Raw genomic sequence first — 11,022 nt, 5'->3', positions numbered from 1 at the left:
AATAATAAGACACTAAATGGAAAAGTTACATCACCATTTAATAGCAATACTGACTCTGTAATTACTTCATGGTTACTTTCCTCCATCCCCCCTCCACGCTACTTTACCAATAGTGCCAACATGCAGTACCCAAATCAGCCGAGACAAAGCATCTTTATACTGGACAATTGTCTGCAAGTATTGAGGGTAGACATATAGAACCTGCCATGCTAAAATACTAATCCCTTCCAAAGCGCCTAACAGAAAAGCCATTTTTTAATCTTAATTTGCATGCGTTTCTTAACAAGTCTTCATAGTTGTCCGTTTGAGATTCATCGTCCCAAAGGCCTCTTAATTATAGGGTTACGCACCCGACAAACCCAATAGTTTACGCTGCTCCAGTAACTGAACGAAATGGACTGCCTGGGAACTTTTTAGTGACCTCCCACACCCTCCTCGATACCGAGAGGCGGGTCCCGCCGTGAGCGTGTAGAAGGGCAATTTCGCCAGCGTACCACATGCTTCCACCAGTGCCCGGACAGCCACATCAATCCTCGTTCCAGGAGATGTCAAAACCCTCGAGACTGCAATCACCTACGACCAACTACACGTTATCCATTAACATACACCAGCAGCCGAAAGAGGCCGTGAGCTCTTTCCTCCCACTCGCTAAGGATATCTGATGATATTTCCCTCTTTTCTCGGCGCTAAAAACCACAAAATACACGCAATCCCCCAAACACCCGTAAACAAATCCCTAATCTTACAACTAAACCACCGGTCCACAGGAAGTTGAGAAATTAAAAAAAAAAAGTAAAACAAATAGAACTGTTACTTCCTCGTCGCCCTCTTCGCCGCCGCCTTCCTCGTCGTCGGTGCCGCCGCCCTCCTCGTCTTTAACGCTGCCGCCGCCGCCGCCTTCTTCTTCGCCGCCGCCGCTGACGCCTTTTTAACGGGCGAACCCTTGGCGGAGGTCTTCGCTACCTTAGCTGGCCGCGTGGGCGCCTTGGGCTTCGGCCTGGTTGCAGCGGCCTTGGGCTTCACAGCCGCCGGCTTCGGCTTCGCGGGCGCCGGAGCTTTTCGTTTCGCCCTGGTCTTCCCCGCCGCTGCGGCGGGTTTAGCCTTCGGCTTGGCGGGAGCGGCAGCCTTGGCCTTCGGCTTCGGTTTGGGCTTCGGCTTTGCGGCAGCTGCGGGCTTTGCCTTGGGCTTCGTTTTGGCAGAGGTGGGCGGTTTCTTGGCGGGTGGCTTTGGCTTGGCCTTCGGCTTTAGCTTGGCCGGGGCAGCGGTGGAGGAGGATGACGACGACGCCGGGGCCGCGGCCGCAAGCTTGTAAGAGTTCTTCAATTTCTTGAGCTTCCCGGAGTCGGTGAGCCTCTTCAGGTGGCCGAGGAGAATCTTCCGAAAGTTTCCGGGGAGGCGACCCTTGTGCTCGTCCTCGATGAACTTCTGGATCGCGTACTGGCTCGACCCAGTGCGCTCCTTCAGCGTCACGATCGCCTCCGTGATCATCTGGATTCCAAACCAAACACAACCCAAAGACCAGATATTGAGACCCAGTTCAAACGAGAATCACCGGCAGAGATCAGAAAAGGGTTCCATCGAAGTCTTACATCAGCGTAGGGCGGGTGGGCGGGTGGTTTTCGAGGGGCAGCGGGCTTCTTCTTGGCCTTGGTCTCCCTGGGGGCCTTGGCCTTCCTCTTCTTGGCCTGCTTGGCACCTTCCGCGGCGGCGTCCGCGTCATCCTCCATCGGAGGGTCGGAGGGGGCGGAATCGGCCACGGGCTCCTCGGCCGCAGCAGCAGTGGCCTCATCCTGCGCCATTACAAGGATTATATTACGGGACCTCGAGGGCTGAGAGAAGAGAGATTGGAGGCGGGGGGATAGCAATTGAGGAGGGGCGACGACGGGAAGCGAATGTAGCGGCGACGCATTTAAATACAAGGCGGAAGTGAGGAGGCTGAAAGCTGATTGGACCACGGCTACAAGCCTCGGATCGATACTCCGCATGGCTTCCAACGTGGGCCTTCGGATGTGCCGTTATCGACGGTTGGGAAAAGGGGTTAAGCCACAAAAGCCAGCATAAGCCATTGGGATGGTAACGGGGGTGTTTAGGGTGGCACCGGGGTGTGCTTCTTCTCTCACTTCGGATGGCAATATCTTCGGATCTGCTCCATGGATTTCCACCATTACTCGACCTGCATGCGGCTCTCGACCATAGCTTTCGAACGAGCATTGTCTCAATTGAATTGGGTTTGTGGTTAGCGAGAAATTTAATGTTGAGTATGCAAAGGTCGAATAGAGACTTCCACATGAGTTTGAAAGAATTGAAGAGATGAGGCCACAAGCTAAGACGAATTCCACCAAAGCTTATGATTTAAGGCGGATGTAGTTTAGAAGACTGATCGATAGAATTTGGAATCACGTAAATTGACCAAGGATTGAATGGGTTAATGCCCGTTCAAACTTCATCTAACTCACACAACTCTTTTACCTATTTTGACTGTTATAAAACTATGAATTAGATTGAGTTTGACATGTATAAATAATTAATAACATAGTTGTGATTGAATAGTGATCATCAATGATGCAAGATGGTGGCATTGGCTTCATCTAATGAAAGATGTACGCTGGATTTTTTTTGAAAACAAATATATGTGTGTGTTCATTGAGTAAACACAAACTAAATGATATTAAATAATCTAACTCATCAAGTTATATTTGTTGGTTCAACACTGCAAAATTCATGTAATACCATAATATAATGATAATGTCAAACTATTCAGAATGTCACTGAACATGGCAGCACTAATTTCTTAACATCCAATCCCTGATCCCAAGAGTTCAGTAATGTGTTGGGAAGCTATATATAGTTGCTCTACTGTGGTAGAAGAAAGTTCATCAAAATAAGTGATTTTGTTTATCTCGTAGTCATATTATTATTCGGGGTATTAGAAATAAATATTTAGTTCATCTAACGAAAGACATTGAGTTAACATGAAAAGTGAATCTCTTATAAGATCCTTTGACGTTATCATACAACTTAGACTCATGACATTCTCTTCATATTAATGGAAACTTTTTAAAGAAAAAAAATTATTATAAGAGTCTCGAAGCACAAAATAGATCACAATCCTGAAGATAAATCCTGTTTTCAGGTACTAAAACTTTTAGAAGATATAGTTTGATTAGTTAGGCACAATTTGGTAGCACGCTCCCAAGGAACTGACTACAGCCACATCAGCGCCAACGAAGAGCTTCAAAGTTGATATGGTGAACCACATCAACACAATGCCCTGAACTCTGACGACATGTATATCCTCCGTACAAAGTCATGCAAGGGGTATTGTTAGGGTACGACGTCACCTTGTAAAGATCGGGACGACGCCCCACAAAGATCAGGACGGTACTGTTCGATTATGATGCCACCCTACAAAGATCAAGATAGCGTCGCTTGGGTACGATGTCGCCCCGCAAAGATCGAGACGACGCCACTTAGGTACGACATTGCCCTAATGAGATCGAGACAACGCTGCTTGACGCTGATTATCGCAGGACGATCGAAATCAGCATGAAGGGTATGGGTTCGCCGCTTAAGGGGTCGATGACCATTAAGAGGCTAGATACGGTTGACCCTCATGTGTAGGCAGAAAAACCCATCGCCTAGCCAACACAAAGGAGGTTTTTTTCAGCCTAAGGACTCAACTCTCTCTCTCTCTCTCTCATTCAACTAAAAAACTAACTTGAGCTTCAGAGGGGTCAAGTTGAAAAATCCCCCTCTTGACCTCGGTGTGTGTGCAGGAGTCCAATGACGGAGGAGCAGGCCGCCTGCCAAGAGAGAAGATAGCCCTCGAGGACGAGGCTGCAGCTCGATCCGCCCCGACGCTCGAGCGTGAACGTGGGAGATCCTACGCATCGAGGATTTAGAGACAGAAGGCTACACCAGACCCGGGAAGGCCATCACCCGCCCCTGAAGTCTGAGTGTCAGACTGGGCAACCTTACGCGTTTGGAGTCGAACCTAGCCATGCTGACTCCCCGGTCAAGGTGTAAAGAGACACTAACATTTTGGCGCTAAAAGGAAGGCACAATGTCCCAAGATCATCCCCAGCCAGGCGACCTGGGGGAGCGCCTGGGCAACAAGCACCGCTCGACCCACTCAGCTCTTGGGTTCGGAGAACAACTCCTGCCTCTCCCGAGGCAAGAGGTGAACGGCTCTACAGCAACCCCGAGCCACTATTGGCGGTTGTTCGCTGATCCCAGGTTATCGCCTCTCGGGATCATCGCTGCTCAACCTCCCATCTCCATCGAGGTGTTCCTTAGCCTGATGCACCAAGTCCAAGCTTTGTCAGGGATGATGTAAACCATCGTTCCCCTTATTCATCACCTTGCCTAATTCTCGATGCTCCCACAAATGTCACAACAGAAGTCATCGTCGCCTGCTCCTACACAGCCTCCGCCCTCTCCTGTGCCGCCCCTGGCCCCTAACGGTCAGAGAATATGAGGCTGATGTCCGCACATAGCACACCAAACCTCTGACACCCCTATTCCAACAACCTCGAGCCTAACACGCTGCCATTTGATTCAGCAGAGAACCTTCGGGCTTACTTACACTCGGTGCCTATACGAGGTTCAATGAGAGTTTCACAAGTCCAAGGAGGAGCTCGATGAGGCCCCTTCAGGAGGATCACCCTTCATACTAGAGATTTAGGACAAGCCCGTCCCTCTTAGCTTTCGCCTCCCCATGCTCGAAGCCTATGACAGCGGCTCTGACCCGACGGAGCATGTCGTTGCCTTCGGGCCCAAATGGCCCTATACAACACCTCGGACGCCCTCATGTGTAGGGTATTCCACACCACACTTCGAGACCCAGCTCGGATGTGGTACAGTCGACTTAGACCGACCTCCATTGCCTCCTTCAACCAGTTGGCCAAGGAGTTTGTGCTCAACTTTTTAGCCAGCGTGCGACCGAAGCCATCTGCGGCCCTGCTCCTCAATCCCAGCCAGAAGGATGACGAACCACTTTCTCATTTCTTGACTCATTTTGCTACTAAAGTCTGGGGGCTACCTGACGCTCACCCCTTTTTGATAATGCAAGCATTCTTAATGGGACTTCAGCCTTCCATATTCTTCTGGTCGCTGGTCGAGCGGTCATCGATGGCTATCCCTGAGATGCTTCAACGTGTGAACCAGTATGTAGCGACCGAGGCACTAATGGTGGGAAAGCGCTAGGAACACAAAAGGCCCGGGCGGAACCACTCCGAGGGCAAGCCTCAGTCCCACCAAGGAGAAGGATCGATCGACCCAACTCGCTGCTCCCGAAGCCCCCTCTCTTACCTCTAAATTCCTCTAGGATAAAGATATTTATGTAGATCAAGAAGAAGGGACTCTTGAAGGCACCTAACCCAATGAAGGCCCCACATGAGCTCAGAGATCACTCCAAGTACTATCGATTTCATTGCGACTACGGGCATGACACTGAGGAGTGTCACGACTTGAAGAACCAGATCAAGGAGCTCATCAATCGGGGACACCTGGGTCACTATATTAGAAGACCACGAGAATTATCACCATGCCCCTCGGGTCCGATTGAGAAGCAGATTGATGTGATTAGTGGCGGCTTAGCATCGGGTGGGGATAGCATGGTGGGACGAAAGGCTTACGCCCGAGCAGTAGTGGAAAAGCGTCCGAGGCAACCGCAAGCACCAGAAATCACATTCTCGACAAGGGAAACCAAGTACCCTGAACATGATGATGCATTGGTAATCTCGACTAGTATTGCCAATGCTCAGGTTAAAAGGATCATGGTGGACACCGGGAGTTTCATCGACATCCTATACTTCGCCGCCTTTCGGAAGCTTAGCCTGACCAAGGAAGACCTTACGCCAATGTTGTCGGCGCTTACCAGATTTACAAGTGATTCCATTTCACCTCTCGACACTACCATCCTACCAGTCACCCTAGCGGAAGAGTCGAAGTCCAAGACGATCATGGTGACCTTCATGGTGGTGGAGCTCCTTAACAAGTTCAAAGCTATCATCTCCATGTACCACCGGGCAATAAAATTCCCGACCCAAGCTAAGATCGGGGAAGCAAGGAGTGACCCTCGGGAATCCCGACAATGTTACATGGCAGCCATTGCGTTGCCCAAGATGCTAAAGCACAAACAATCTATCGTCGACCCTCGAGACGTCACCAAGCCGTTGCTGTGCCCTGAGCCAACCGAGCACACTCAAGAGGTCCCGCTACACAGCAACCGACTAGACATGGTCGTCAAGGTCGAGTCGGAGCTCCCAGAGGAGCGAGAGAAGCTTATCAACCTACTAATTGAAAATGCCAATGTCTTCGCTTGGTCGCTAGTGGAAATGCCCATGATTGACCGGGGGGTTGCACAACACCACTTGAATGTCGGTCCCCAAGCGCGACTGGTAAAGTAGCGGCCGCGGAAGCTGGTGCTCGATCGATAGAGGGTAGTGGATGATGAGGTAGAATGACTTCTTGCAATAGGATTTATCACCGAAGCAAAATACCCCAGATGGCTGTCAAATGTAGTTCTCGTTAAAAAGCCCAATGGAAGCTGGAGAATGTATGTTGACTACATCGATCTTAATCGAGCATGCACAAAGGACTGTTATCCACTCCCAAGGATCGACTAGCCGGTCGACGCGACTTCAGGGCATGAGCTTCTCTCATTCTTAGATGCTTTCTCAGGATACAACCAAATCAAGATGACACTAGAGGATCAGGAACATACTACTTTCATCACAAATCGAGGTGTCTACTTCTACAAGGTTATGCCATTCGGGCTGAAAAATATCAAGACAGCCTACCAAAGAATGATGAACAAGATGTTCGCCCACCAGATCGGGAGGAACATGGAGGTGCATGTCAACGACATGATCATAAAAAGCAAGTTCACCTAAACACAGCTCGCGGACCTCGTCGAAAGATTCAGGATGTTACGAAAGTTTGGCATGCGCCTCAACCCTACCAAGTGCACCTTCAGAGTCAACTCGGGGAATTTCCTTGACTTTATCATCCATAGGAGGGGAATAGATGCAAACCTGGAGAAAGTTCAAGCCATCATCAACATGCAACCTCCCCGCTCGGTGAAGGAGATGCAGTGCTTGACCGAGAGGCTCATCGCCCTGGCTTAGTTCCTATCCTGATCGGGGGACAAGAGCCTCCCTTTTTTCAGAATCCTGAAGAATCCAAGGGACTTCGGATGGACATCGGAATGTGAAGAGGCCTTTAAGCTGCTCAAGGAGCACTTGACCCAACTACTCCGATTCACTTTGATCTCCTCGGGTGAGCCACTTAGTCTCCACCTCGCAGCCTCTAAGCACATAGTCAAATTTGTCTTAACTCGGGAAGATTCTGGAATGCAACAACCGATCTACTATGTGAGCCACATCCTGAGCGGCACTGAGAAGTGATACCAACCGGTGGAGAAGCTAGCTCTAGTGCTTGTCCAAATGGCCAAGAAGCTACGACCTTATTTCTAGGCCCATCCGATCAAAGTAGTGATCGACCAGCCACTACGATAGATCTTGTCCAAATTCGACATATCCGGACGAATGCTCAAATGGTCGGTCGAGTTGGGAGAATTTGACATACAGTATGTCCCGAGGACCACCATCAAAGCTCAGGCAGTCGTCGACTTCATCTTAGAGTTAACTCCTCTCAAAGGCAGTACCTATGGGCATACCGAGCAACGATGGAGCCTACATGTTGACGGTTCGGCGAACGTCAAAATGGGCAGGGCCAACCTTATTCTAGAAGGTCTCAATGGTCATTCGTTCAGACATGCACTCCGCTTTGGATTCAAACCTACCAACAATGAAGCTGAATATAAAGCACTCCTATCCGGGCTTAAGTTGGCCCTCAAACTCCAAATCAAAAGCATCAAGGTTTTCACTATTTCCCAATTGGTGGTCGGTTATATCAACGGAGATTATGAGGCTCGAGATGCTGCCATGACAAAATACTTGTCTGAGGTGAAGAGGCTCGCTAGCTGCTTCCAGCACTTTGCTATAACAAGGTTGTCGCAAGCACAGAACACACAAGCTGATGCCTTGGCAAAACTCAATTCAGGTGCAAACACCGAACTGCTCCCGGATGTCGAGCAGCTTCCTTGCTGGACCATCATGACCGAAGAGGTGGTCGTAATCAACTCAACCCCATCTTGGGTAGAGGAGATCCTCTGCTACAAAAGGGATGGAACGTTGCTAACCGACAAAGCAGCCTCCCGATGACTCTGATGTATACAAGCATGGTATTGTGAGGTGAACATATGACTCTATCGAAGGTTGTTCACCTAGCCACTCCTGTATTGCCTAGATCCCATGGAGGCTCAAACAGTTTTAGATGAGGTCCACAAGGGGATCTGTGGGGAGTATATCGGCAAGCGAACCTTAGCCTTCAAAGTCCTCTAACAAGGTTATTACTGGCTGACCATGCATCGAGACGCCGCGACGTATGTACAATGATGCTAGCAGTGTCAAAAGCATTCCTAAGCGCATCATCAACTCGTAATTCCGTTAACCCTCCTAGACAACGCATGGCCCTTCGTGCAGTGGGGGATGGACCTCCTCGACCTATTCCCACCAGCCTCGGGATAACAAAAATTTCTCATCATCAGAGTAGATTACTTCACCAAATGGGTGGAGGTCAAGCCATTAGCGTCTATTACCGAGAAGCAGGTTGAAGGATTTGTCTGGAAGAGCATCATTACCCATTTTGGCATCCCTAGAGTCATCATCACTGACAATGGCACACAGTTCAATAACAAAAAGTTTAAAAGATTTTGCTCGAGCTATGGGATACAATTGAGGTTCAGCTTGGTAGCCCACCCCCAAACCAACAGCTTGACCGAAGTGACCAACTAAGCGATATTGGAGGGCCTGAAGAGAAGAGTCACGAGAGTTTATAGCACATGGGTCGATGAACTCTTGAGCATATTGTGGGCCTCCCAAACAATGCCAAAGACCACCACGGGGGAATCTGCTAGTCATAGGTGCCCAGCAAGCCAATCACGTGAGTGATGGCATGTGTGACTTGACACGAAATTTTTTTGCTTATTATATTTTATCATTTATCACTTTATATTGACTATTGCATATATGCATGTATATATTGTGATGTCCTTGGATCTGTGCAATAGGAATCAGATCGTGATGAGATCACGATAATGAGACCGATTCACTTTTAAACAAAGATTCTAAATAATCCCGGTTATAGGTTACTCGAGAGGGACATCGAGATAAATGGACAGACTGATGTGTTGTTTACCCGTCCATATGATGGATACAGCTGGTCTAATAGTTGCTCGTGTAGGGACACTAGAGATATAGTACAGGTGCTTATTGGAGAATGAATTCATTGATGAGCTGCTTACGGAATGCTGGATGGTTGATGATGCCTTATTGTTAAACAGCGATTTCGTAGTCTCAATGGTGTCTCTGGTCCTTAGACTTGAGACACCAAGGATGTCCTATATGAGTGCTTCATTCTTTGATACCGGACTTATAGGTTTAAATGTTCCAAATCTAGTACAACCGGCCATTAGGAGTGGCAGTCGACCTTACGAGGGCTATTGAGTATCGATAGAGGATCATCCACTCTCGGCATCATGAGAGGAATATCCTATGTGTTCTTGCTCTGACAAATCCCTAGCCAGAGTCATTCGGATTGAGAGAGAAAAAGTTCTCCGGGAGAATCTGATTAGAGCGAGACTCGAGTAGAAACCATATGAGTCTGACAGCACCATGCCAAGTATATGGTCTTTGGGATATTAGATGGATGAGGGACTATAGATACACGGTAACTAAGGATAGATAGGTCTAATGGATTTGATTCCCCTGTATCATCTGGGAATTGCGGCGTAGTGGCCTAATACGTCCGCGGTCGATGAGTCGAGTGAATTATTATGGAGATAATAATTCACTAAGCCAGAAGGAGTTATGACATATATGACTCACGACCAACTCGATATTGGGCCTAGAGAGTCACACACATATGGTAGGCACTGCGATGAGTAGAGGTATAAATATGAGATATCCGTCGGAGCCCTTGTCTTATTGGATATCCAATAAGCTACTGAATTATTGGATCCTATGGATGAGATCCAATAAGAGCCCATGAGAGATTATTGGATAGAGATCCACTAATTTAATAGGCTTGGGTAGTTAGATGTAGATCCAATACCCAATAGGGGAGGATCCATTAGGGTTTGACAAGGGGACCTCTATAAATATGAGGGATTCAATGGTTCATAGGATAGAGTCTTTGCTTGCCTCTCCTATTCTCCTCCTCCTTTCCACCTCAGAGTAGGTCTGGAGTTTTGAGAAGCATTGTCGCAACCCTATTGTGTGGATCACCGCTAGAGAGGAGGACGCTTAACCTCTTTCACCCTCTCCTAGAGATCTATAAGGAAACATGGATATACGATCTCCCTAGGTAACATAATATATTCTATATGCAGTTTGTTTCACGAATTTTTACGCCCCAACTTTTGCACGATGACGAACATCTTTTTGGGAAATTAGGGATTTTGTTTTCTTGTTCTTCCGCTGCACATGTGATGTCGCCCCCAAGATTTCCCAACATAACCACCCTTCAGCTTGGCGTTTGGTACCGAGGTGGTGCTCCCACCCGAGGTAGTATTTCCGACACCTCGAGTTGAAAACTTCGATGATAGTGCGTTGAAAAGCAGACTCCGAGCCAACTTAGATCTCATCGAGGAACGAAGAGTTGACGTGTACCTCTGAGCACTGTCTTATAGAAGGGTCATCACAAGACTCTATAATCAAAGCGTACGTCCTTGACCAATCAAGCTAGGTGATTTAGTCCTACGAAAGGCCAAGGTCAGTGACCCAACTCACTCCCGAGGCAAGTTGGCCCCAAGTTGGCAAGGCCCCTATCGGGTGACGACGATAGTTTAAGATGGTATTTACCGCTTAGCGACGCAGGAAAGATAGCAATTGCCGAGGACATGACATATATCGAACTTGAAGAAGTTATATGTCTTAAAAGTCTATCGGATCGGAT

At 48.3% G+C, this 11,022-nt stretch overlaps 2 protein-coding genes across 2 annotated transcripts; one reads left to right on the top strand and one right to left on the bottom strand.

Moving 5' to 3' along the window:
* Nucleotides 1–561: 561 nt before the first annotated feature.
* On the bottom strand, nt 562–2,000 carry LOC135642803 (histone H1-like). The gene is made up of 2 exons (XM_065159247.1): nt 1,590–2,000; nt 562–1,488 (listed from the first exon to the last, which is right to left on the bottom strand). Exons 1-2 carry the CDS (start codon nt 1,983–1,985, stop codon nt 811–813), a joined length of 1,074 nt encoding a protein of 357 aa, XP_065015319.1. The 5' UTR covers nt 1,986–2,000; the 3' UTR covers nt 562–810.
* Nucleotides 2,001–4,779: 2,779 nt separating this feature from the next.
* Nucleotides 4,780–7,130, top strand: LOC103991833 (uncharacterized). The gene is made up of 4 exons (XM_065161127.1): nt 4,780–5,190; nt 5,346–6,384; nt 6,685–6,854; nt 6,903–7,130. The coding sequence occupies exons 1-4, from the start codon at nt 4,780–4,782 to the stop codon at nt 7,128–7,130; spliced, it is 1,848 nt and encodes a 615-aa protein (XP_065017199.1).
* Nucleotides 7,131–11,022: the final 3,892 nt, after the last annotated feature.

Source organism: Musa acuminata, chromosome BXJ3-7, assembly GCF_036884655.1.
Source record: "Musa acuminata AAA Group cultivar baxijiao chromosome BXJ3-7, Cavendish_Baxijiao_AAA, whole genome shotgun sequence".
NCBI classification, from domain to species: Eukaryota; Viridiplantae; Streptophyta; class Magnoliopsida; order Zingiberales; family Musaceae; genus Musa; species Musa acuminata.
Note: the sequence above shows the minus strand (reverse complement) of the source record. Positions and strands in the feature narration are given on the sequence as shown.

Excerpts from the sequence above, each read along its gene's own strand:
- LOC135642803 (XM_065159247.1), bottom strand. The coding sequence starts at position 1,985 with ATGCGGAGTATCGATCCGAGGCTTGTAGCCGTGGTCCAATCAGCTTTC. Across the intron at positions 1,489-1,589 it reads CCCACCCGCCCTACGCTGAT|ATGATCACGGAGGCGATCGT; the intron begins GTAAGACTTCGA and ends TTTGGAATCCAG.
- LOC103991833 (XM_065161127.1), top strand. The coding sequence starts at position 4,780 with ATGGCCCTATACAACACCTCGGACGCCCTCATGTGTAGGGTATTCCAC. Across the intron at positions 6,385-6,684 it reads ACAACACCACTTGAATGTCG|GATACAACCAAATCAAGATG; the intron begins GTCCCCAAGCGC and ends ATGCTTTCTCAG. Across the intron at positions 6,855-6,902 it reads AGATCGGGAGGAACATGGAG|CTCGCGGACCTCGTCGAAAG; the intron begins GTGCATGTCAAC and ends ACCTAAACACAG.